At 43.2% G+C, this 23,918-nt stretch overlaps 2 protein-coding genes and 1 long non-coding RNA gene across 6 annotated transcripts; 2 read left to right on the top strand and 1 right to left on the bottom strand.

Moving 5' to 3' along the window:
• The first annotated feature begins 170 nt into the window (after positions 1-170).
• ATAD5 (ATPase family AAA domain containing 5) lies at positions 171-15,074 on the top strand. The gene is made up of 23 exons (XM_032706871.1): positions 171-303; positions 1,212-2,965; positions 3,291-3,378; positions 4,027-4,191; positions 4,382-4,520; positions 4,976-5,060; positions 5,527-5,708; positions 6,130-6,287; positions 6,572-6,725; positions 6,959-7,240; positions 7,409-7,505; positions 7,922-8,004; positions 8,100-8,245; positions 8,364-8,514; positions 8,980-9,150; positions 9,337-9,452; positions 9,538-9,631; positions 9,843-9,907; positions 10,816-10,996; positions 11,462-11,649; positions 11,927-12,759; positions 13,370-13,534; positions 13,731-15,074. Exons 1-23 carry the CDS (start codon positions 226-228, stop codon positions 13,807-13,809), a joined length of 5,454 nt encoding a protein of 1,817 aa, XP_032562762.1. The 5' UTR covers positions 171-225; the 3' UTR covers positions 13,810-15,074.
• A 799-nt stretch (positions 15,075-15,873) lies between these two features.
• LOC116796345 lies at positions 15,874-16,623 on the bottom strand. Its single transcript, XR_004360324.1, has 2 exons — positions 16,408-16,623; positions 15,874-16,127 (listed from the first exon to the last, which is right to left on the bottom strand). It is a non-coding gene; the product is annotated as an uncharacterized LOC116796345 (long non-coding RNA).
• A 37-nt stretch (positions 16,624-16,660) lies between these two features.
• Positions 16,661-23,448, top strand: ADAP2 (ArfGAP with dual PH domains 2). Of its 4 annotated transcripts, none has more exons than XM_032706901.1 (10): positions 16,661-16,844; positions 17,791-17,921; positions 18,586-18,677; positions 18,810-18,895; positions 19,232-19,341; positions 19,983-20,129; positions 20,742-20,825; positions 21,236-21,298; positions 22,469-22,546; positions 23,096-23,448. In XM_032706901.1, the coding sequence occupies exons 1-10, from the start codon at positions 16,754-16,756 to the stop codon at positions 23,303-23,305; spliced, it is 1,092 nt and encodes a 363-aa protein (XP_032562792.1). In that variant the 5' UTR covers positions 16,661-16,753; the 3' UTR covers positions 23,306-23,448. The 4 variants fall into 4 exon arrangements, with proteins under 4 accessions (XP_032562792.1, XP_032562794.1, XP_032562793.1 ...); XM_032706902.1 differs by lacking the exon at positions 16,661-16,844 and adding an exon at positions 16,970-17,077; XM_032706904.1 differs by lacking the exon at positions 16,661-16,844 and adding an exon at positions 17,026-17,121.
• Positions 23,449-23,918: the final 470 nt, after the last annotated feature.

Raw genomic sequence — 23,918 nt, forward strand, 5'->3', positions numbered from 1 at the left:
CGGGGCTCGCGGCCGTTGGGCCGCGCGCGTTGGGCGGGCTGGTCACGTGGTGCCGGGCGCGCGGGCAGGCCCCGCCCCCGCCGTTTCCGCGCGGACGCTCCGAACGCGGTCCCGCGCGCGCGCTTTTTTCCCTCCCTGCCCGGCGCGCGCGCCCGCGAGGCGGCGCCATCCCCGGGGCAGGGGGGTCCATGGCGGCCGCGCGCGCCCCCCGGCCCTGAGGGGGACATGGTGGGCAGGGTCGCCGTGGCCGCCGCGGCCGCGTCCCCGCCGCTGCTCCTCGCCGGCGACGACGGCGGCGCTCAGGTGGGGACGGGGGAGCGGGCCCGGGGGGGCGCGCTGTGAGGGCGGGCTGGCGGGGGCGCCCCTTTGGGCGTTCGCCCCTTGGCCGCTGGCCCCTGACAGGGCGCGCCCGCTGTGCCCGCGGCGTGTGAGGGGCCGCCCGTGCCCGGCCCGAGCCCCCGGGTCAGGGTGAGAACCCCCCGGGCCGGGCTGTCATGAATCGCCTCCCGGGGGCTCCGGGAAGGGGCGTTTTCCCCCTCACAGGGTGGGATTTCGAGAGTTCGGTTTGTAATAAACGAAGGGTTGTAAAAGGCTTTGTGAGCCAAAGTCTCTCTTGGAGCTCTTTGATCAGAACTCTCTCTTGCTCTTTGATCAGAGATCAAAATACAGGGAATTCTGCCCAAAGAGATCATGAGGGTTTGAATTGTGATGCGAGATAAGAATTCTCTTTCATTCATTTTCTTTAAGTACTTGAAAGGTCGTCTTAAAATGAGTCAGATGTTCAGGGTAGGATCAGACATTCTTAAGAGACATTGGAATTCCCTTCTAAACCCCACAAAGCTCTGGGGAGCATCCCGAGGTTACCAATGGGTCGAGCAGCTGAAGTGACCGAGACTTTCAGAGCTCCAGTACTGTGGAATCTCTGCAGAGCTGTTCTCAAGACCTTGGGGTCCCTCTCAGTTTTGACCATCTCAAGGTTTCAGGATGGGATTTTTATTTATTTGAAATGGCAGAATCTCTATTTCAAGCTTAGATGGCTTTTGAAAACATGGAGATAAAGTTGATGCATGCACAGTCTTAGCACACTAACAAGTTTTTGTCTTCTGAAAAAGTACCAGTGTCATTCATCTGTATCACTGTAGAGCTTTATATTGCCATACTAAGTCACCTTAAGTTTTTTAAAACCGAGATTCATGTTGTGCTTTTTACAGCCGTGCAAGAAACGACGAGAGGAAGATGCTTCTGTCAAAACCATCACAAGGTATTTTTCACCATTAGCAAAACCAGTGGATAAAGCTTTGCCATCACCAAAAACCAACAATATCCTGGATTATTTTAAGAAGACACCTGTAACTGAGAAAGCCACATTGCCAGTTGGGGATGGAGAAGATAAACCACTGCTGGATGCTGATGACAAAGACTGTAAGTCAGCTTTTAAACCATCTTTGAAGCGAAAGAGAAAAGGGAAGAAAATTCATTTAAATCATAAACTCAAAGAACCCGAGAATGACCATGAAATAGGAATTAGTAGTGATGACAGCAGAGTGGCAACAAGACTGCAACAAGACAGCAGTGACTTTATTGCTGCTTGTGCTCTAGTTGACCAAAAATGTGCAAGACAATTAGCAGAAGATGATGTGGAAAGGGAGAACTTCTCAAATGCTATTCTCTCCAGGAAAAATGCTAAAAACGCTGGTTCTGAAACAAATGGGTCAAAAAACAGGATAAGAAAATCAAGGAAAAGGAAGCACAAAGCAAATATGGATTTGTCTGGAAGTTTTTCATCTGAAAACCAGCTGAATGAAACTTGTAAAAAGGAAGCTGAGGAGGAGAAAAATACAGTAACAGAGAGTGATGCTGCTCCTGGTGATTCCAGTTTTGAGGTTCCTACAGATGATAGGACATCACAGGTAAATAATTGTATAATAACAGTGTCATTTGAGGACTTCTTGAAGAGTCAGGGAGAAAACAATGCTGAAGAAGACACAAAGCCAACAGTGGGCACTGGTGCTACAGCAAAGGAAGTGGACAAAAGGGAGCCAGAGAAGTGTGAGGAGTCTCAGCAGCCGCCGCTCAGAACAGTCACTGTCCTGGCACAAGTTCACTCCATTCCCCCCAAGTTACCTCCCTTACACAAAGAGCAGAAAGGCTCCAGGAAAATAGCTTCCATTTTTTTGAAGCAGAAAGAACGTGGAGGGGAGAAAGAAAGCAGCCCACCCCCCTTGGACTGTGAGCAAACTGAACAGGTGACTCAGAAAAGGAAATCTAACGTGGTTATTGAGGAAGAGGAGCTGGAGCTGGCCGTCCTGGAGACTGCAGGGATGGATTCTTTGAAGCCAAAATGCACCCTGGAAGAAAAGCATCAGTTCATGAAGGCCTTTAGACAACCAGCATCAGATGTAACGAAAAGTGGAGTTAAAAAGGCACCTGGAAAACAAAAGCAAGCCTCTGCAAAGCCTTCCAAAGAAAAAGAAGGACCTGAAGATGCCATTCCTTCGAATAAACGATTAGAGGGTGGAATACCAGAAGATCATGTGGACAGATACACACATTCTAGCCCTAAAAGCAATAGAACTAAACCCAAAAGATCTAGAAAGGTTCAGAAAAAAGGAAGCAGGAGAAGAAAGGCCTCAGAAACTAAGGAAACTCCTGTCTCCAGCACCAGCAACTGTATGGGAGAAGAGGATTCGGGTGCTGACTTTCTTACTGTGGAAAACACCCCAGATGTAATAATTTTATCAAGTCCAAAAGCGAATAAGTTAAGGAGGAGTTTAAGGCAGCAGAAAATCCAAACATCAACAAATATTACACCTAAAAAAGCCAGGATTAGAACTGCCCTTTCTGCAGATGAATTGAGTCCACTACAGGCTTCCACTCCAAAAGCAAGCAGGCAATCCTCCAAGAAAAGCAGCATGTACAGAGCTGAGGTGATCACTGTGCCCTCTGATGGAAACAGCCCAATAAGGTAAAGTCTGTAGAGTATATTCCACCTTTTTGCCCTTTAATTTTATGCAACTATTTTGAAAGTAAGAGGTAATTATAAAGTTATATAAACTTGCATGGTTGATCATGGTGGCAAATAATAGAGAAGAGCCCAAACTGATTATGAATGTGTTTGCACTAAAGACATTAAAAAAACCCAAACAACCAAACAACAACAACAAAAAACCAATTGGGGGGTTGCTTCTGTTTACAGCACTGTATTTTTAAAGGGTTTTGAACATGAGATGGCCAGTAACATTTCCCTTTGTTAAATAGTAAAAATGTCATAATACTTTTTCCTTAATTAGGATGAGGTTCACACGCATCAGTGCAGCTACAAAATCAAACAAAGCTGGAGCAACGAAAAACGAAGAGTTTCACTCCAAAAATACAAAGGTGATTTATGTAACAGTTTGTGTTTCAGTATTTTATCATTTCCTCTGTGTGTATAACTATGTTCTTCTCATGTTGTGTAACAGTTTAATGTAGTGCAACACGACAGTTCTCAGCTGCCCTGGGGAAAGGGAGCATTACTCTGATTTATGATAGAATTCCAGATAGCTTCTTGTCCCTTAGATTTTAAAACATGTTATCTTAGTACAAATCTGCTTTTCGTAAGAGAAAAACCCAATAAATGGCATGTTGCTGTGCTGCAGGATCTCAGGGTGGGACACAGAAATGACTGGCTGTGGCTCTCAGTGCTGTGGTTTGGTTGCCAGGGTGGTTGGAGGTCGGTCAGTGCTTGGACTTTGATGATCCTGGAGGTCCTGTGACAGTGTTTGGGCACAGCAGAAAGAACGTCACTGCCCATATTTCATGTGTTCTGTGGACGAAGGGCCCTTCTAGGGCTCTCACTCCCTTCTGAAAACTTGATACCATCTTGGTTTGCTTCTCCTTTCAATTATTTCCTCTTCTTTTTGATGCCAATGACGTTTCGTTAAAATTACACTTTAGTGAACGTGAACAATTATATTCATTTGCTAAATACTTAGCGAAGATATTGTTATTAATTGCTCTTTTGGTTTCCCTGTTCTTTGTTAACAGATAAACTCTGCTTCTAAAAACAGATCCAAAGCCAAGCAGCTGGTTGAGAAAGCCAAGGCTATACAGCAGAATAGATCAAAGGGGCACGAAGACTCCCCAGCTCCTGTGAGACGCTCGTCTCGCCAGCGAGCTCTTGCTGAGAGGAGAAAATCCCAGGACAGTGATGTAAGGCTTTATATTTCCTAGGGCAAGAATTATTCTGATGTGTTTGTGACTCATTTAAGCAACAAAAATGATTCTTGGCTTGCAAGCGTTTCTTGTGAAGAGTCAAGTAAGGTAGATGTCTGTGCTATGTGTTGCTAACTGAGGAGGAAAAGTTGTGTTTCCTTTCTTATTTTGTTTGTTTTCCCTCTAGGAATCTGTAATAATTTTAGATTCCAGTGTGAGTAGTGTCACTACTACAGAGCAGAGTGTGAAGCCAAAGAACCTTCGGAGCTTAAATGATGTTTTGGGGAAGAAGTCTAAAAACTTGAAGGCTGTGAAGAACTCAAAAGGTATTTGGGTTTTACTGAATGTGTTTGGTTTTGTTACAGTTACTGACTATTGTAACTTTGTTTTATAAAGCTGCCTTTGCAGTGCATTCATATTTTATTCTGATTTTTTTGGTACAGTATTGCAATATACACATTTCTTTTTTGTATAACTTATTTACATGTATTGCTTTGATTTTTCTTCTTTGAGGGAAAACTATGTTTGGAAAACTGTCAATAGTTTACTGTGTTCTGTTGTCTTCTAATTTATGATTTTTTTCCCTAATGTTACAGAAAATAAAATCTATACTGATAAAATAATTAGTAATAAAACTATAATTTTGTTAAAATACTCAGCTTTCCCTTAAGGAAAGGACATTTCCCAATGCTGTTGAATGGAACATGCAGGTAGTGAACAGAGAAGCAAGGTTAGAATCCTCTATCAGTGTTAATCTAATTATGTCTTCTCCTTTTGACAGGAAAACTGGGATATCCACCTTCTTGCCTGGGCAGGAATGCTCAGAACTCTGCAGGTGGACCAATTGTGATCTTTGATGAAAGCAGGTCAGTTCACAAGATTCCAGTTGCTTAAGAACCAAAACATGTTTCAAGGTTACTTTAACATTCTCTCATTTTGCAAATTTAAATAGACTTATTGAAATGTGATGTAAATGTTCATGGGTTTTATACTGATCTATATGTTAACCTGCTTCCAAAATTTTAGGAGGTTTTTGGAGAGTTCCTCAGCTGCTGTTGTTCCATTTTTAGATGGCTGAAAATGTAGTTGATGAGTGATTAAAAAGAAATCCCAAATTGCATATAAAAATACAAAACCAAACAGATTTTTTTTTAATTGAAATCTCTAACACAATATTTAAAAAGAAATATAAACTTACTCCATGGAAATTAATTTTAGCAGTTCTCCCAGACTGTTTCTAACTCGTGTAGAAGAGAATGTGACTAAATTCAGCCTTGCAGAGCTGGTAGTTCTAATGGTTCTGTTTTCTTTTCATTTCTGTTTTCATTAAAGCCGAGATGCATCTGAAAACTCTCAGGATGATGATCAGTTCAGAGCCAAACGTGAATTCCTGATGAGTGGCTTGCCAGAGTCCCTGAAAAGGCAGATTGCAAAGAAAGCAGCAGCAATGGAAGCTTATTCTCTTGCAAGTTCCTGCTTTAAGACTGTTGTCCATGTGCAGCAGAAGGATGACTGTAAGCTTTTGTTAAGCTTTTTGGTTTAAATTTCTGGTAAATTTGTGCAGAAAAGATGAAAGTTGAACAGCTCATGACTGGAATAGCTGGGAGTTTCCTCTTGTTTTGTGTCCCAGTAAGAAAGCAAAACTTAGAAGCTTCCAGTGAGATGGTTTTGAATTCAAAATGTACAGACTAAATTGATGATAAAGTAGTCTAAACATATATGGGTGAGGATGCAAAATCCTGAATATTTAATCATAAAGGTTGGTCTGTCAAGTTCCAGTTGGGAGAATAAAGATTGTGTTGGACTGATTGGGGCAGAAACCATTTCCTCCTGACAAAGGCAGAATAATTCCCAGAAGAGAGAAGAACAGCCCATTTCTTTCCCCTAAAATAGAAGTTAACTGTTGTTTTGGTTTTGGTGGGGGTTCTTTTGTAGGTTGTCCAATGTGGAAATTGCAGCCACCATCCTGTCCTCTGTTAACTAAGCTGAGGGAGCTGAATGCTGAAGTCACCAACGTCACAAAAATCACTCTCTCACTTGGTGAATTTTCCACTGTGAATTCAAAACAACCTGGAAATTGTTCTGCACCTGTGGTTAGTACTTTAAATTGTTTTGGTAGTTGTTTGGACTTCTGTTTGTTAAAAAAATCCTGTAGTTCGAATCTGTTCCAGTCCTGGAATATTTTAATTTCTCTTTTACTTCCCTGTATGTGAGTTATTAATTTTGCATCTTAACATTAGGCAGTTCCCAACAGTTCTTAACTTCAGTTTTTGTTAATCTCTGACTTTAACAAGACAGCTGCCAGTTTAAATTATGCAAAGCAGCCATTCTGTGTAATGTTTTTGGGTAATTTTATGTGTGTATATGTGTGTTACAGCTTTCAGGCCACCGACCAGTTTTCCCTGATCCATTCAAGAAGGATTTACTGGATGAGATCCTGTCTTTTAATTCTCAGTTCCCTGTGAAAAAATACTTCCGCAAGTTCCTGAAAAAGCAAACGGAGCACTTGGGTTTGGAAAAGAGTCTGCAAGGTTGGTGATCTGTGCAGGGGGGGGAAAAACACTCTCACTCTGTCTGGCATAAAAAAAACCAGCTTGGGATTGCCAGAAATACCTCACTGAAGGAAAACACTGTTGTGGGAAGTCAATTGGTCCTCACATTTTAGGCCATTTTGACCAAATTCTACAAATGCAGTTTAAAGAACTGTACAGTGGTAATGGGCAGAGCCTGAAATTTTATAAGGATGTCACTTTTTTTTCCTTAGAAAGCAGAGATGGGACTGCAAATTCTGAGGTAGATCAGAAGCATCCTGACAGCAGCAAGGAAACTAAGAGGAAAAGGAAAGAAACGGAGGAGCGCAAATCGAAAAGAAGAAAACAAATTGAAGGTACAGAGAGTGAAATAAAATCGAGAGTTTCCAGGAATCTTATTTCTCCTGTATCTCGAGAAAAACAGGCAGAGACAGGACAAACCACACATCTGGGGAGAAGCAAGGCCCAGAAAGCAGAAGACACTGGATGTTTATCAGAGCCAAGTGCACTGTCAGGTAACTGCATTTCCTCCCTCATTTTAATTCTCTGTGCATTGAGGGAGTGTGGTGTGTGTATGATTATGTCAGCTTTCCACTGTGATGCAAAAATCCTGTCTAGTCTTAATATTCTGGGCTTGATCAACTCTTTTGCATACAGAAAAATAGATAATGTTTTTTCTGTAGGTGTTGAAAAGGAAGACACTCTCTGGACAGAAAAATACCAGCCTCAAGATTCCAGTGAACTCGTGGGGAACAAGAAAGAAATTGAAAGGCTCCACAGGTCAGAAGTGGGAACGTGGATCCAATCTGAAAAGAACTCAGAAGTTGCTGTTACTTGATTGTGCTCAAAGATGCAGAGTCAGTTATTTAACACTAGGCTTGAATGACCCACACAAGGGGTGTGTTTGTGGCCTTGGGTTTGGTTTGCCTCCAAAAAGTTCTGCAGATTTCAAAGATCCATCTGACTAAGTAATTCACCAGGTGACTTGTTTTTACACCAACCAGCCTACAGACTGGAGAATGAAGGAGGAATCCTTTTGTACAAAATCCTGAACAATGTTTTTTTAAATCTGAAAGGACTTGATAAGTTTGTGAGGGATGACAAGTGGCTGATGTTTTATGTTCTATTCCATCTTAATTTCGTTCATTTTATTCAGCAGTTATTCTTATTTTTTGTTCTGTTCCTTCCTTTTATAGTTGGTTAAAAGAATGGAAAAAAAGAGCTGATTTGGAAGAAAAAAGAAACCAGAAAGGGGAAAAAGAGGACAAAGAGCATGAAGGTACTGATAGAATTAAAAATTATACAGCTCCTCTTTTGTTAAAAGTTGGCAAAAAAATAACATAATCCTTTCTTCTCTTTTAAATAATTCTACAGATTCCCTGAGCAGCCTTGACTTCAAAGATAATAAATCTGATATTGAGGAAGAGACAAGCCTTTGCAACACAGTGCTGATAACTGGCCCTCCAGGAGTGGGGAAAACTGCTGCAGTGTATGCCTGTGCTCAGGAGCTTGGCTTTAAGGTGGGTGGAGACCTTTCCTCAGGGCTTCTTTCTTGTTAATAACTAGTGATGCAAAAGCATTTGTGATACAGGATGCCTACCAGGGTTTTTTTATGTCTTCCATCCAATCCCACTGCAGATCTTTGAGGTGAATGCCTCCTGCCAGCGCAGTGGCAGGCAGATCCTGTCCCAGCTGAGAGAAGCTACTCAGTCTCATCAAGTGGACAAAAAAGGTGTCAATGCACACAAGCCTTGCTTTTTCAACAGCTGCAGCACTGCCAAGTCACCAAGTAAGTTTTTAAGGGGTTGTATCTGGGGGTTTTTTTGTTTGGTTGGAGTTTTGGAACGGAGGTTTTTGTAGGGGGAGGAGGGTGTCAGGAGCTGAATGCCCCAAACAAATTTTAGACATCAGGTGTTTTAAAAAAGATAACAAATTTCAGCTCATCTGGCCATAATGGTAAGAAATGCTCTGTTGGCTAACACAGCTGCACACCAAATTAAATAATGACTTTATCAAAATACTGACTCTTGATTATCTTATTTCTGTAGTGGTGGAGTCAGGGCTGTGGCACTTTAACAGAAAGTTGAACAGAAAGCATTCCCTATAACAAGAGAAAAGGAAAATAAGCAGAAATCAGCACAGTAAACCTGTCCTGTACTAGATAAAAAAATGAGGCTTGTTTTAAATTTGCCTGAGAAATGTCAGTTTGACGTTATATTTCCAACTGAAGTTTAATATAAAACATATCTTGCAGAAAAGATGTATTCTCCAAAGAAAGTTATTTCACCAAGAAAACCGCCCCTGTCACCAAAAGGAGCTGGTTTAAAACGAAACTTGGCCCCTAAAACTCTTGCAAACTACTTCAAAATCTCTTCCAAACATAAAGGAAATGATGGAGAAGTAACAGCTGAGGAAAAAACTAGAGGTGGGTATCCCCGTTTAATAATTAGTTACCTTTGGAGATGGAAATGCTACACTGTGTGTGTGGGGGGCTGTGTGGAGAAAAGAGTAGATTTTCTTAGGCAGTTTATACTTGGGGGGGTTTTGAGCCTGGAATGCATTTTAAATGGTTTCAGTCCTCCTTCCTGCTCAATTCTTCATCCATCTGCAGGAAATACTCAGAATTCACTTGAAGAAAAGAAAGATGCTCAAACTAAGTCAATAAGCAAGGAAGAGGGAGGAGAACACAACAGGAAAAGTGCCACGTCCCTCATTCTGTTTGAAGAGGTAAAATTCACATGGAATACACTCTGACTGCCTTCACAGCTTGTAGCTGTTAAAACTGTTGATATTTTGCACTTGTTTTCTGTAGGTGGATATAATATTTGATGAAGATGCAGGATTTCTAAGTGCAATAAAGACATTCATGGCAACTGCAAAGAGACCTGTAATTCTGACCACCAATGGTGAGTAGTGTTTGTGGCAGTTATTGGCCTTTACAGGCAGAAGAGCCTCTTTTAATAAGTTGGTTTAAGTGGTGGTGGTTGAATACAGCTCCTAAATGCAAAATTAAAGGATTTTAGTGGTTGAATAAAGATGTGTCTGCTGTAATGGATAAAGCAATTGACTAGTTTGGAACATAATGTCCTGACAGTTCACTGGTATCTCTTTATGCAGATCCAACTTTCAGCTTAATGTTTGATGGCTCTTTTGAAGAGATCAACTTTAGAACCCCTTCCCTGGTAAGTGTGTTTGGAAATGCAGGTACAGCCTAAGCAAGTAATTGTCAGCTGATTTCAGTTTGAAATTTAAATATTGGTGTAGGTTTATGTATTTCTCATGTACCTGTTTCATCAGGAGACTGTTCATGGGGTTTATGCAAGGATGTGTGGGATGTATTTATCTCTACATGTAGGAGCTATTTTATTAGCATGGAATATGTATTTTCTAAACAATTTAGTAGTTCTGAGAATTATGATAAGTGCATCACTTAATCAGTTTTAATTTAGTTTTTAGGATGTAGATATATAAGTTCACAGATAATATATCTAATAGCTTTGATCTGAAGGTTGACTATGCCAATATAGGTTCATTGGTTAAAATTATAGGAGCTATTTTAGAAATATTATGGATTATCCCTGGAATGTAAACACCAGTGTTCTGTATAGGGAGTAGTTTTATTTTTAGCTATGTATTATTTGAAAACCATAAATAAATGAGAATCAGACTGACTTTTCAGAAGGGGAAATCACTTACTAAAAACCTGTTGGATTTCCAGACAGTTCAGAGTTAAAAGAAAGAATGAAAAAAAACCTTTTAAAATGAATATAGTTCAGTAACAGCTGCTCAGTGGTGATAAGAAACAAGATGTGTGTGGTTTCAGGACTATGAGCAGAATATGTTTGTGTGTTTGTTTTTAATGAGCTGAACTTCTAAATTGAACTTAATTCTCTGGCCTGGACTGCACAGATTTGGTATTCTGCTTTTCTGTAGAAAGTTTTAATGTAACTTCAATCTAATTTAATAAACTAATCCTCTGTATTAAAAGGCAGAGTTTATTGCAAACACAAGTAGAATGATTTGCTGCTGTGTGGCTCACTGCAGTGTGACTGGCAGTTGTTTCAGTGCTCTGTGTGTGACCCCTGTGCAGGTAAATGCCACCAGTTACCTCCAGACCCTGTGCCTGGCTGAGAACCTCCGGACAGATGGGAAAGACTTGGCTGCTCTGCTGACCACAAATAACTGTGACATCCGAAAATGTGTCCTCTACTTACAGTTTTGGGTTAGAAGTGGAGGGGGATGCTTGAAGGAGAAACGCCTGGCACATCATGGTAGGTTAATTTGATTTCATCTTTAAAAAACTCTCCATCTAAACATGAATTTGATTAAATCAAACCATCCTCAGACACATACAAATAAATGGTAACTTCTTGAAGGACTCCAAAGTATTTGGGTAGGGCTGGTTGGGTGTTTTACGGGTAAGAACTTGATCCCAAAGGATTCAGGAAGAGAATCCTCAACAGGTTTGGGGGGTGAGTGACCAACAGGGTGAGACCCATGAGGCACAACCCCCTTCAAAGGTCACTTGCAAAGCAGGGAGGTCAGACAGGTTGGTGTCACTGCCAGCAAGGAATTGGGGTGGCAGTGACTCATTTCAGTCCGTGCATTCATTCAGAACCACAGCAAGAGCCGACAGTTACAGTTTCCTTTACAAAAGGAATTGAGGCAAAGAGGTGAAAAATCGATTTCATGGTGCAGTTGTTTCTGTTCCAGTCAAACCTGTTGTCTTTGTGCAGGAGGAGAGGAGACAAGAGAAGCAGGTGATGTAATTCATTCTGAACGTGATGATTCCAAGGTGGACTCTTCTCCAGGTGATGATGCACATCTGCAGGAGCTTCCAAAATGTGACACAGGCTGTGTAGAGACGTTGCTTGGCCTTCGGAACATCCTGTTGCCTTCAGAAGACTTGTTTACATTTCTTAAGGTATTTTTGGAGTTACCTAATTAATACTTTGGATGATGCCAGATAATTGAGTGTAACCAGCACTAGGAACAGCGACCTCTTAGAAGCAAATCTCTGCAAAGGTTTGTTGTAGAAATTAGGGGGTTCTGTGGTTATTAAGCAAAATCTGGATGGGGGCAGTCTCCTGCCAACAGAACAGTCCCTCACCTCATAAATACAAAGCCAGAAGTGAGAGATTTTCTGTAATAATATTTTTATTAATTTTATTAATAAACCTTTCATTATTCTTGTTTTACAGCACAAAATCACAACCATGGAGGAATGGAATAAATTAATGCAGCTTCTCACAGAATTCCAGATGAAGCAAGTGGATTTTATATATAGTAATCTTGAACTTATCCTTCCCTTACCAGTGCAAGTTCTTTCAAACCAGTCTGAAGCCTCTAAGTCTACATTTGAAAGGACTACCACAGTGTCTTCAAAAAACAGGTCTACCAACAGTAATTGCTCTGGGAAGAGTAGCCCTGGAAAAAGGTCTAAGAAGACAAAGACTCAGAAAAGGCTTGATATATTGGATGACAGTGACTTATTTGATACTGAACTGAACTATTCATCTGAATTCGTAACTTTGCCATTGGATAGTCCTGTGTCATGTGCTGAAATGAATAAAAAGGAATCAAAATTTTTGGTGAATAGAGAAGAAAAAGGAGTTAAAACTAAAACGTCAGCAAACGAGGAAAGGTCTGCTCTTGTTTTTCAGTGTCTGAATTCACTGACTGAGTTTGTGGAAAACATGTCTTTCCTGGATTGCTGCGTAAGCACCAACACCAAGGAACCACTGGAGTTTTCCAGAGAGGAAGAATTTCACTGGACAAATGCCAAAATCAGAAATGGTCTTTGTGATGAATTCAGTATAGAAAATACTGATTGGTGCAGTTCCCAGAGCTCCAGTGAAGCAAAGGCAGCTATTGAAGCACTCAGTTTTCACAAGTGTTCTGTTAATATTTCACAAAACTTGGAATCCTTTTTGAGTACCAGGAAAACACTTCCAAGTGATCAGCTGGAGGGACTGACTTTGCATATCTCAAACACAAGGAATGGTGTGTCCTTCAGTGAGTCAGCTGACTCAAGGTAAGGCTTTGCTAATATTCCTGGAATATAATGCAGTTCTTTGTCAAGAAAAGCATTTCACAGGGAGTAGGACTGTCTCAGATTTAATGTGTACACATTTGTACCACTATGGCTGTTGTCAGTATGTCTCAAAACACTGGAATATGTTTTATAAGCTTCAATTAACTGCTTAATCTGCAAAAAGTGACTTTTCTTGTTTGAATATCCTGACTATAATGTTGCTCAGAAATGGTAGCCTCAGTCTATTTACTTTATAAATGGACAAACACCACCCCCACCCTAAAAGAATAACAAACCCCCAAAGGAATGGCTTTTGCAAGAGAGACAGAGGGACTAAAATGGATTCTGCAAGTGCTGGACATGCAGATCTGTCATCCAGCACCTGCTCATGTTGAACCTGTGTTAAATGTCCTGGTAGGTGTTGGTTGGTGCAGACCAAACAGAATTCCAGGCAGCACCTGGCCAGGAGTTGCAGACATCTCATCCTTTGGGATGCAGTTTTGGACATCGATGTGTTTAACGGAGTTTTAAACCAGTACATTTGATCCTAAAGAAACAAAATCAGGACATTCTTGAACAAGACCCAATAAAGCTTCGTTCTCTGTTTCAGCATTCACAGAAAGGCACAGAAGAGGCTGGCTGTCATCAGAACTGTGTTTTCCAGAAGCCCTTTAAACCTGGGGAACAAGCAGGCCAGCATCCTGGAATACCTCCCCACGCTCCGCGGGATCTGTAGGTCTGAGAAGCTTAAAGAGCAAGGGAAGACTAAAAGAAGGTAAGTTTTGGTTTTCCTAAATCTTCCTACATTTCAATATTCAAGGTAGTTACGGATTTTAATAAAATACTTTGTCAGAATAATTCCAGACAAGAAAGGTGGGCATTTGTCTCTCAAAATAACAGAAGTGTTGCCTAATTCAGCAATTAACTTTGTTCCCTTACAATCACTTTTGCTTTTCTTCTTTTTTTTATAGGTTCTTGCATTATCTTGAAGGGATTCATCTCGAAATACCCAGACAAATGATAAATGGTCTGTCTTTGGACTTCCCTTAGAATTGCTAACACCAGAAATACTTTGTGCCTAATGGTGGTATTCTCACCATAGTTTATTTTTTTTTTAAATCTTTTTTACCACATTATTGTATATTCAGAGCCATTTGTATATTAAATTTTATAAGTATTTAAAATAATGTATATATCTATTGTCGTGCTATTGCTCTCCACGGCTGAAATGTGGGTTTGTTTGGTGCTGGTCCAATAAGTGCATTTCTAATATTAAATGCACAGACTATTCCATGGGGAATCCTTCAATTTGGGTGTCAGACAGCAAGAAGTCCTTTTGTAGCAACCAAGTGTCACAACTTCCACAGCAAAGGAGACCATTTTGTTCAAAGCAGTTTGTTTCTGAATGGGAGTGAAGTGCTCAATAACTCGGGGTGGGAGGGGGCAGCAGAGGATGCAACAAATCTTCTGAAGTGTGAATGACTCAACCCAACCTCTCACAACAACCACAGGGAACAGAGTCTTTGCAAAGCACTCAGTGCCTCGATGTACATACATCTGTATATTCCTTTCATCATTTACAGCTGTCAGATCTGCATGTTAATCTAAAAAGGTAGAGAAGTTATTGCTGTAGCTCAAGATGGTCTCAGAGATTTAGGCAAGATTTTGTAAATAACAATTATTCCAGTGTTACTGTGGGTTCAGGAATATTTAACTACTTCTAGTCTTATATATTGTGTTCTATTTTTATTCTTCTTTTTGTATTGGACAAGACTTCAGCCTGATTATTTGGATTGATTCTGGTTTTGTACGACAATAAATTTGTGAGACTTTGCTACAACTTTGGATGTTTCTGTTGTATGAAAAGTAAGATTTATAAAACGTTTTCAGGCCATAGAGATGATCTTTAGAGGGTTTTAAAACTGGAATTAGTTCAGCCATGTACTTTTCTGCCTTTATATTGCAGTTGGACTGTTCCTGTTCCTCAAACTGAGTCAGATCCTGCCATGCAGTGCTGCTCCACTCACCTCAGTGTCTCTGTAATAATAAGGAAGGCATTTCCTAGAACATTCTCTTCCCATATTTTTCATGCCTTAAAGATATTCAGGAATAAGAAATATTTATGAAAAGGGTAAATTATTTTAAGCTTTCACATTGTAGATAATCTTGAGAGTTTACTCTTTCCACAGTTTAGAATGATCCAAAAATCAAAGTGGGTGCTGTTAAAATCTTAGTGGGTTGATGATTTGTTGCATCGATGGTCAATGCTCCTCCTGTACATTTTTGTAAAAATAAATAAATACACCTTTTTTTTTTAATAATGAAGCAAATCTGTTCACTGCTTTCTAAATTAGAAAGCAGTGGGAGACAATTTACCTCCTTTTGAAGTCAACTCTCAGGTTTTAATAACTGCCTTAAGAAGTTGTTTACAGAATCTCCTGTGGTCTCCAAAAGGTGAGGTGGAATTCAAGTATTTCACTTCTTGATCAGATCCTCACCACATCAAATCACCTCGAGCTACTCTGAATGAAGATAATCTGCATGTAATGATTTATTTGAGTTCTGGTAAATTATCAGCTTTGGATTTTTATGCATCAGGTATGAGCATCTTTTGTATGCTGGAGTAAAACAAGTTTCCAGGAGGGATGGGCTCGAGGAAAAGGGCCCTGGGGCTGGTTTTGATTAACTCTGCTCGGAAGCTCCATCCTTGTACTGTGGAATTCACCTGCCTTTGATTCAAAATAGTTTCCTGCAACAGTTTGGGCCCTGCTTAGTCCTTTATCTACTGCCCCTCGAACTCCCTTGTGTGTCTTGGGTGGAATTCAGTGAAACCAGAAGTAAAACAACCCTGGAGTTTCACAATGACTCCCCCCTTTAAGCAGCAGTTATTAGTAGGTGTTCAGCAATTGAAAAAACCAGAAAACCAGCAACCCCGTTGTTCTTGTTGAAATCTCAGTCGAGTTCCAAGCTTTTCTTTCCCTTTACTGTCATTCCAATATTGCTTTCCAGAATGTAAATGAGGGTGACATTATTCTACCTTCCTATGAGTAACAGAGAAAAAAAGCAGACTACCTCAGTCTTTGTAAAAGATGATATAAATGACCACTTTACAAATCATACAGATTCTTTCTTTTCTTCCATAGGAATTGTAAGGACACCACAAAAATTGGTGCGTGGCTTGCAAGAATGTGGGGAAAATGAAATCCGTGTTTATATTCCAGTACCCACCAGTTCCTATAGGGTAAGTGCTGAAAAGAGATTCTGTGCAAGTGGTTGAACAACTCAACTTTTCCAGATGTTCTGCTGCTGTTTGTTTCTCAGCTTCACAATAGTTACAAACTAATAAAAGGTGCAAAGCTACTTAGCACCTAAAAGATGGAAAAAACATGTCAGAACTTTCAACTGGTAACACCTGTAGTATTTAGGGTATAATGTGTCAGCACTTTCAACTGCTAACACTTGCAGTATTTAGTCATCTACAAAATTACAGCGTTTTTACAAGGTTGTACATAAACTTTACTGAAGAGGCATCACGTGTTGCAGTGTACTCTAGCAATGCAAATGAGCAACGCAAATTAAGTTTAGCCTGAAACCAGTAAAATGAAAAATATTTGAATACCCCTTCATCTATGTCTGAAACTAATTAACCTTGAAAATCTTTCCCTCAGGTTTTTCTCTTGGTTAAAGCGAGTACTAAGTCACGGCCTTTTTGGCGTTGGCTGTAACGTGGAAGAGGAGCTCGTAGGAATCCAGTAGGAATTTCAGTAGGAAATGGGATTTTCAGTAGTCCTGGGATGCTCCGTTGTCCCGGTGTTGAGCCGCGTGAGAACTCCTGAGCCGTTTGGGGCCGGGGCTGGGGCCGGTCCGGAGGCGTCGCCCCCCGGGTCCCCCTGCAGGGGGCGGCCCCGCCGGGCCCGGGGCTGTGGGGCAGGACGGGCCGGAGCCGCGCCGGTTCCTCATTTCCCTCAGCGCTCCGCGCCGGCCCCGGGCGGCGATGGACCACGAGCGCAGCAAGGCGCTGCTGCGGGAGCTGCAGAGGGCGAACGGCACCGGCAACGACCGCTGCGCCGACTGCGGGCGGCCAGGTACGGGGCCGCGCCCGGCGCTGAGGGCAGGGCGGTGCTCGGGAGGGTCCCGCCGCCCCCTCAGCGCGGCCCGGCCCGGCCCGCGGCTCCGTCCACTCGCCCGCGCTCCGCGTCCCGCGGGGAGGGAGCGGGAGGGTCGCGCGGGGCTGTTTGCGGGGACACTGCCCCGGGACGCGGAGCGAGGGGAGGGCAGCGGGGTCAGGAAATGGCCTCGGCACCGGCCGCCTGCCCGGGTCACTCGCGGACGGGGCACGGGAGGAGGAGGAGGGTGCGCAGGGTGGGTTTCCAGCCCGGGGGTGTCACTGCTCGGGGGTTGGGGCAGAGAAGGGCACCGAGGAGCCCCGGAGAGCCCGGGCGGGCGGGTCACTGGGAGCCAACTGTAGCTGGAAGAAGGCGACAAGTAGCTTCTGTTGGGTGTGATAAGGGAGAAGTGGAGGGTGGTGCAGACCGAGGAAATGGTCTTGCCAGAGCATCGATGCCTGTTGGGCTGCACCTGTCGAGGCCACTCCGGGGATGCAGCAGCAGGCAAGAGCAGGAGCCCTCGTGGGCACTGGACACGAGCCCTCGCTGGGGGTGGTTGTGCTGGGTTGTACTCAGTAGTACTGACTGCCCACAACATCCTTCCATTGTTACTTCAGCAACAGCAGCTTTTCGTGCAGGACTGATAATTCTCTGAGCTTTTCCATCACCGCTCACTCACCTGCAGAGTCACGTTAATTTTTAAAGCAAGCAGTCAGTAAAAGAACCTATGAATGCACATTGTTCACTGTGGAAAGCAGGTGCTGTTCCCCTGAACACAGTGAAGTGACAGCCATAAACAGTGGGGTGGGATTTGATGTATTTATTACATGTGAAGCCAGGGCTGTGCATCAGATGTGCTTTTTCACCCTTGCCAGTGGCTGTGCCTTTGTCCATGTATTAATTAATTCTTTGTGTTTGTATCTAGGTCCAGAGTGGGCTTCTTACAAACTTGGAATACTCGTTTGTGTGAATTGCTCTGGAATCCATCGCAATCTTCCTGGCATCACCAGGGTCAAATCCCTTGTGCTGGACTTCTGGGAGAACGATCTTATAGAGGTACAGAGGAAAAAGCAGTAATTCACTTACTTTTCTCCACATTTCATCATAACATCCTCTACCTCCTAATGCCTGTGCCATACACCATGGACAAAGGAACAAAGCCACACAGAACCAAGTTAACTCCATGGGTAACTTTAGGGGTTTTTTTATGACCTGCTCAATCAATTGCACTGATAGATAACTGTTTCTAACAGTCTGGTGTGTATTTTTATATGCACAGTTACTTCTCACTGCGGTTCAGAAGCCCACAGATATTTCCAGGTAGTGTTTTCTATTCAGAAAGCAACAGATCCTTCTTAAATATTGGTTCAGCCTCTCGTCGTTCTGTTGAATTGTGTTAATAATATAATCACAATTAGTGTCTGGGACAAGATGAAGGAACAGGGAGATCAGAAATAAATTTTCTCCTAATTTTCTTTTGTTCTTTTAATTGACAACCACAGTCTTGTATTCCTTCCCATTTGGTCCAGAACTGTAAATACTGAAAGAGGCTCAGCCACCTAAAATTTGCAAACTCCAGTGCTAAAGGGAATTTATAAATGTGTGTAGAGACACACTGAGAGTTACTCAGAAAAAAGCACAGTGCTCTCTTTGATACAAGTTCCTGACACGGTGTTGATTTGTAGCTGCACACCTGACTGTAACTTCTTTTGTATTTCAGTTTATGAAGAATCATGGGAACCTCTGTGCCAAAGCTAAATACGAGGCCAAAGTCCCTCCCTACTATTACATCCCCCACTCTGATGACTGTGTGTAAGTTGATGGTTATTCACTGCTCAGACCTTCACAGCTGCTGAACTACTGCTTCCCTCTGCAGGTCTCTCTGGCTGGCTGGTGAAAATAGGGTAGAGGCAGATCAGCTTTATCCATGTTTTCCTCTTTCAGGGTTTTAAGAGAGCAGTGGATTAGAGCTAAATATGAGCGTGAGGAATTTGTTGCCACCCGAGTCTGCCAAGATCCTTGTTCTGCAGGTAAAAGGATTGTCAGGGAGAAGGTGTCAGCCCTACAGCACAGTGTTCTGTTCACAACTTTGAGTGTCTCCAAGGTTGGCTTGTCACATTTGAACTGCTGGATGTGCAGTCATTGCTCTAGGTCTAACTTTGAGAAGAGGCTGCTAAGAAAAGGCACTTAGACGAGTGCAAGGTATACTCAGATCTTACAGTTCTCTAGTTCTCCACTGATTTTTTCATATGAGGTCAAAATTCTCAGGTGGAGAAGAGACTTGAAACTGGTCCACGTCACCTTTAGCTAAACAGTCCTGCTCTTGTGCCACTCCTCTCTGACACTTTTCTTGGTCTGCTCTGCAGAGAACCGTGAAGGATTCCTCTGGAAGCTTGGGCAGGGACGCAGACAATTCCACAAGAGGAAATTTCTCCTGTCAGCAAGGGAAGGGGTGATGAAGTACTACGGCAAAGAAGTGAGTTCCTCAGCCAGAGCAGCAGGTCAACATCCATCCTCAGACCCTGCTCTTTGCAGGCAAAAAACCAGCATAAATAACTTGGTTTTGCAGCCAGGACAGCCTGTGCTTGTAGGAGTCCAAATGTTTCCCCATTACCCTATGTGGTATCTTTTGGATTCAGCCCCTTTCCTCATCCCTTATCTCAACCCTACAGCCTCCTTTTGCTTGGGGAACGAAGAAAAAGGATACTGGCAGTTGAATAGCAAGACAAAGACGAGGTCTGTTAGCAGCTGTTACCTCTCACAGTACCAAAATATTCTCTCACCAACTCCTGCAGCATCATCCTCAACATGTGTCCCTTCTGTGGGAGACAGTAGCAAACTGTTCTCCAGTACAAGGCTGGAGACAGACCCACCCCTTGCAATGCAGACACACTCCTCAAATAGTGACCCAGCCTTTGTCAAGGAAAGGGAATCACTCTTTGTAAGCCATTTTATGTTGCATGTAATTAAGGCTTTATGTTTCCAGTGTATCCAATATTCAAATGTTGCAGGATGTCTGCTTTCCCTTCAGCAGGGATCTGGTCCTCATACAGCTGATGTGTCCTGCATTGCTTTCCCTGACAGCACTTTATTACAGTGATGCTTTTCATTCTGCAGAGCACAGTTCCCAAAGCTGTTATCAGCGTGGAGACTCTGAATGCAATGTTCCAGGAATGGAAAATAGGACATTCCCATGGGCTGCAGATCACCTACAGCACAGATGGGCAAACAAGGAACCTGTTTGTCTATCACGAAAGTGGAAAGGTGAATATCCTGGAGATTTTGGAATACGCAAGATGCTTAGATGTTGGATCTGGGTTTTGGAAGAGATACCTTGTTTCTGCAGGATCTGGTTTTGTTTGAAGTCACTTAAGATTTGTAGAAGATAGAAAATGGCAGAATTTGACAATAATAACTGTACCACTTTGCTCCTCTTCTCTTGGGGCAATATTCAACTTCACACCCTGGATAGTCTTAAGGCTTCAGTGGTGCACTGATGTAAATCTCTGAAGGTAACTGCCTCATGGTTTTAAACAGTTCTGTGGTTATATTCTTGGAAGAATATAGTCTTTCCAGGTGCAAAGGTTTTTAAACAACCCATAACTGAGTCAACTGAAAAGCCTGTGTGCACAGGCATGGGTGACTGTCCATGCTGAGAAAGTCTAGGGCCTCCCAGGAGGGGCATTTTTAAGTTATTTTGAAGGGTCAATGCTTTTCAGGTGTCTGGGACAAGTCACTTGAGTCTCTCTGCCCCTTGGGGAGAAAGCACATCTTTGCAAAGAGGTCACAAGGAAGGAGAAAGGCATTCTGGAGAGGCACTGCTCTTCCTCTCCTTGTTATTCTTGCCTTTATGTTCGTGTTTGCTGTTTTCCCCAGGAGATTGTTGACTGGTTCAACGCTATCCGGGCGGCGCGTTACCATTACCTCAGAACAGCCTTCCCAAATGTCCCTGAGCACGAGGTGAGAACTGAGCAGGGCTCAAAGCGGGCTGGGCAAACACAGCGTGGGAAAACGTGCTCTCGCTTCTTCTGCCAGTCAGGTGCTCAAAGAGCAGCACTTGGGTCTGGGGAATGGACTGAAGAGGTAGAAGGAAGGGCCACAGTGGATAACATGCCAAAGCTTAGTCAACATTTAAGGCCTAAAAATCTCCATGTGATCCTTATGAAGTGCAATCTTTCAAAAGTGTTATGTTCCTTCTTACTTCAGACTTCCCTTTACTGAGCAGCCAAAAACAACCCAGACCCCAAAAGCCACAATTGATGGTGATTAACTTTGGCAGAAACAGAGCAGAAAAGCAGTCTAGAATGAGATATACTGTCCTGGTTTTGGCTGGGACAGACACAGACTTTTTTGTGTTTGTGTTCTCCTAGCTCATACCCAGGATCACAAGAAATTTTGTCAAAGAAGGATATATGGAGAAAACAGGACCAAAAGTAAGTGCACACTTGGCAGTACACAAACAGGATCATTCCAGGTAGAGAATATTTGGTAATTCTATGATGTTGCCTTGTACAGTGACTGTCTGCTTCCTGGGTCGATAAAAGACATTATATTCAAGCCTGCCATGTTCTTTGGGATCATGTTTTATTTTGTGTGGAAAATGAGATCAGGAAGACGAATCCTTGAAGAGTAAGCAAGATGGATTAGCTGGCAGTGGGACATGCAAAGTGCTGTTGCACAACACTCCATAGATTGCTATGTCTGCCAAGTGCAGCTCCTGCTAGAACAGAAAATCACATGCTGACCCCCCCTACTTCTCTGTTTCACTTACAGTCACATCTGCTTAGGGCAGCAAAGTGCCACTGAGAAAATTTCTCCACACTGAAGCCAATGGTTTGGTGTGGTTTATTGTGGGAAAGTATTTGGGCCAGTACTCCTTGGAAGAGGAGAGCAGGGCTTGGGGCACTGCTGAAGGAGGAGATAAAGGTCTGAGGTCTTGTTTGAACACGGCCACTTCTTGTCTTGCTCTGCTCTGAGTGAGCCATGAGCCAAAGTCCCATTATAAAGCTTGGGGGTGCAGTGCTGATGCTGAATATGCTGGGGTTTGGCCCAGCTCGTGCCTGTGCCCCATTACCTCTTCTTCGGCTTCTTGCACAGAGCATGAAAGGTTGTGTGTTTTTCTCCTGAGGCCTCAATTCTGCCCAAACTGAAGTGAGCCCTAGAAGAGGCCTCTTCAGTTCAGCACAGAGCAGTGAATAGCTCAGGAATGGTCAGATGAGTGTAGTGAATGGCATTAGTACTTATAGACAAACCCCAGTATTATGCACCCTGAAATTCTAGGGGCAACCCCCTGACCAAACTGCTGAAGTTGATTGTTCTCTGCAGAGCTTTCAATGCATTTCCTGCAACTTAATCCTGTTAATTTGATCACTGGTAGAACCAAACTTCCCTGCCTGCCCAAGGGATTGTCATTGAATGCAAATGTGTAGTTTGAGCCCAGGGAGAAGAGGGCTGAGGGCACAGCAGTGACTCACCTGAACCACTCTTGGGGGTGAAGGAAACTGAACTCAAGCTGCAAGTCATTTAAGCAGTCCAGGGATCCGAACAGACCAAACTCCTCTCTGGGACTTGGTCTTCAAAGAACTTCTACCATCTCCTTGCAGCACAAGGAGGCCTTTAAGGGACGCTGGTTCAGCCTGGATTCTCAAGAAAGGAACCTGATGTACTTTAAAAACCCACTGGTAAGAGGAGTGTTCTTCATTGTTCCACATCCCCTTTGGGAAGGGGTGGGGAGGAAGGGTCTGTTCTCATCCAGTTCTTCCAGAGCCTGTGCAAGACTAGAGCAGGCTCAGCCTCAAGAGCCCATCTCCCTTGTCAGTGGATGCCTCTGAGCTGTTTGGAGCTCTGGCCCATCCGGTGGCTGTGAGGAAGATTCAAGTCTTTTAAAACTAGCTGCTACTGCCTGTAGCATTAATGCCCACTCTCTCCCAGCCCTGGTGCCTGTAACTTTAGGCAAGATGAGCAATATTCCAATAACAGCCCAACATCCTGCCTTCTGGCACTGCTCTGGCCATGGGAATATCCTTCCCTGCTCCTTCTGAACGCCCACCAACCAGCTCTGTAAGGATGGGTCCCTACCAACAACCTCTGTTGTGTTTCCTGCTGGTGTCACCAAATGAGTGTCCCCTCCTGCATCCCCAGATCCCATTCCATGTCAAAGGACAGAGCAGTGTCTGCTGGAGCTGTGCTGTCCACTGGTTAATGGCTGTCTTCTGCTTCCTTCTTTTCAGGATGAGTTTGCACGGGGCCAGATTTTTATTGGAAGGAGGGATGAGGGGTATGAAGTACGACCTGAGCTGCCCAAGGGAATCCGTCTGAAGAAGAGGAAACCAAGTATCATTCTGGTCACGCCAGGGAGGGAGTTTGTGTTTTTATGTGATAACGACGAGAAGCAGAAGGAGTGGATTGAGGCCTTGGACGGAGTCATCTCCCAGAACTGATGTCCACAGGGAGGAGCAGAGTCAAGCAGCTACATCCCATCTGGCTGCAGCTCCTGTCCACACAGGGACAGGATTGTTTTCAGCAGAGTGGGTTGAATGTCTCTTACCCTGGCACAATAAAAAAAATACAAGTCAAGTTTGAATTGTGGAGGATGCTGTAATGGAACCACTCTAATGGAATCACACAGATACTCCCAGCTTCTTGCTTTCAGCATTTTACACTGGTTTGCTTTTTTATGAGTGGCAAATCCAGCTCGTGAAGACGAAATTTTTCCAAAGCACAACCCCACACAGTGCCCCAGCAAACACTTTGTGGGTACAGGATGAACATGTGCTGATCTGTCTCGCCTAAAACCAGATGAAGCTTAATGAGCTTGATTAGTCTGAGCATTGAAAGGCAGAAACTAGTTTTAAAAGAGTTGTCTTCAGTGACTTGCTTGAGTACACTCACTGAATGGGGACCAGTTCTCAGTGTTGGGGGTGAGCACTCCTTGTGTCCACTCTGTGAAGGAGCTGATGGACACTTGCCCTGACTGATACTGTTTCCTCAAGACCAAGTCTGAGGTCTGGTTCTACCAAGCAGCACATCATTCAGATATTTAATTCTTTCCAG

The sequence above is a fragment of the Chiroxiphia lanceolata genome, chromosome 19, assembly GCF_009829145.1.
Source record: "Chiroxiphia lanceolata isolate bChiLan1 chromosome 19, bChiLan1.pri, whole genome shotgun sequence".
In the NCBI taxonomy this organism is placed as follows: Eukaryota; Metazoa; Chordata; class Aves; order Passeriformes; family Pipridae; genus Chiroxiphia; species Chiroxiphia lanceolata.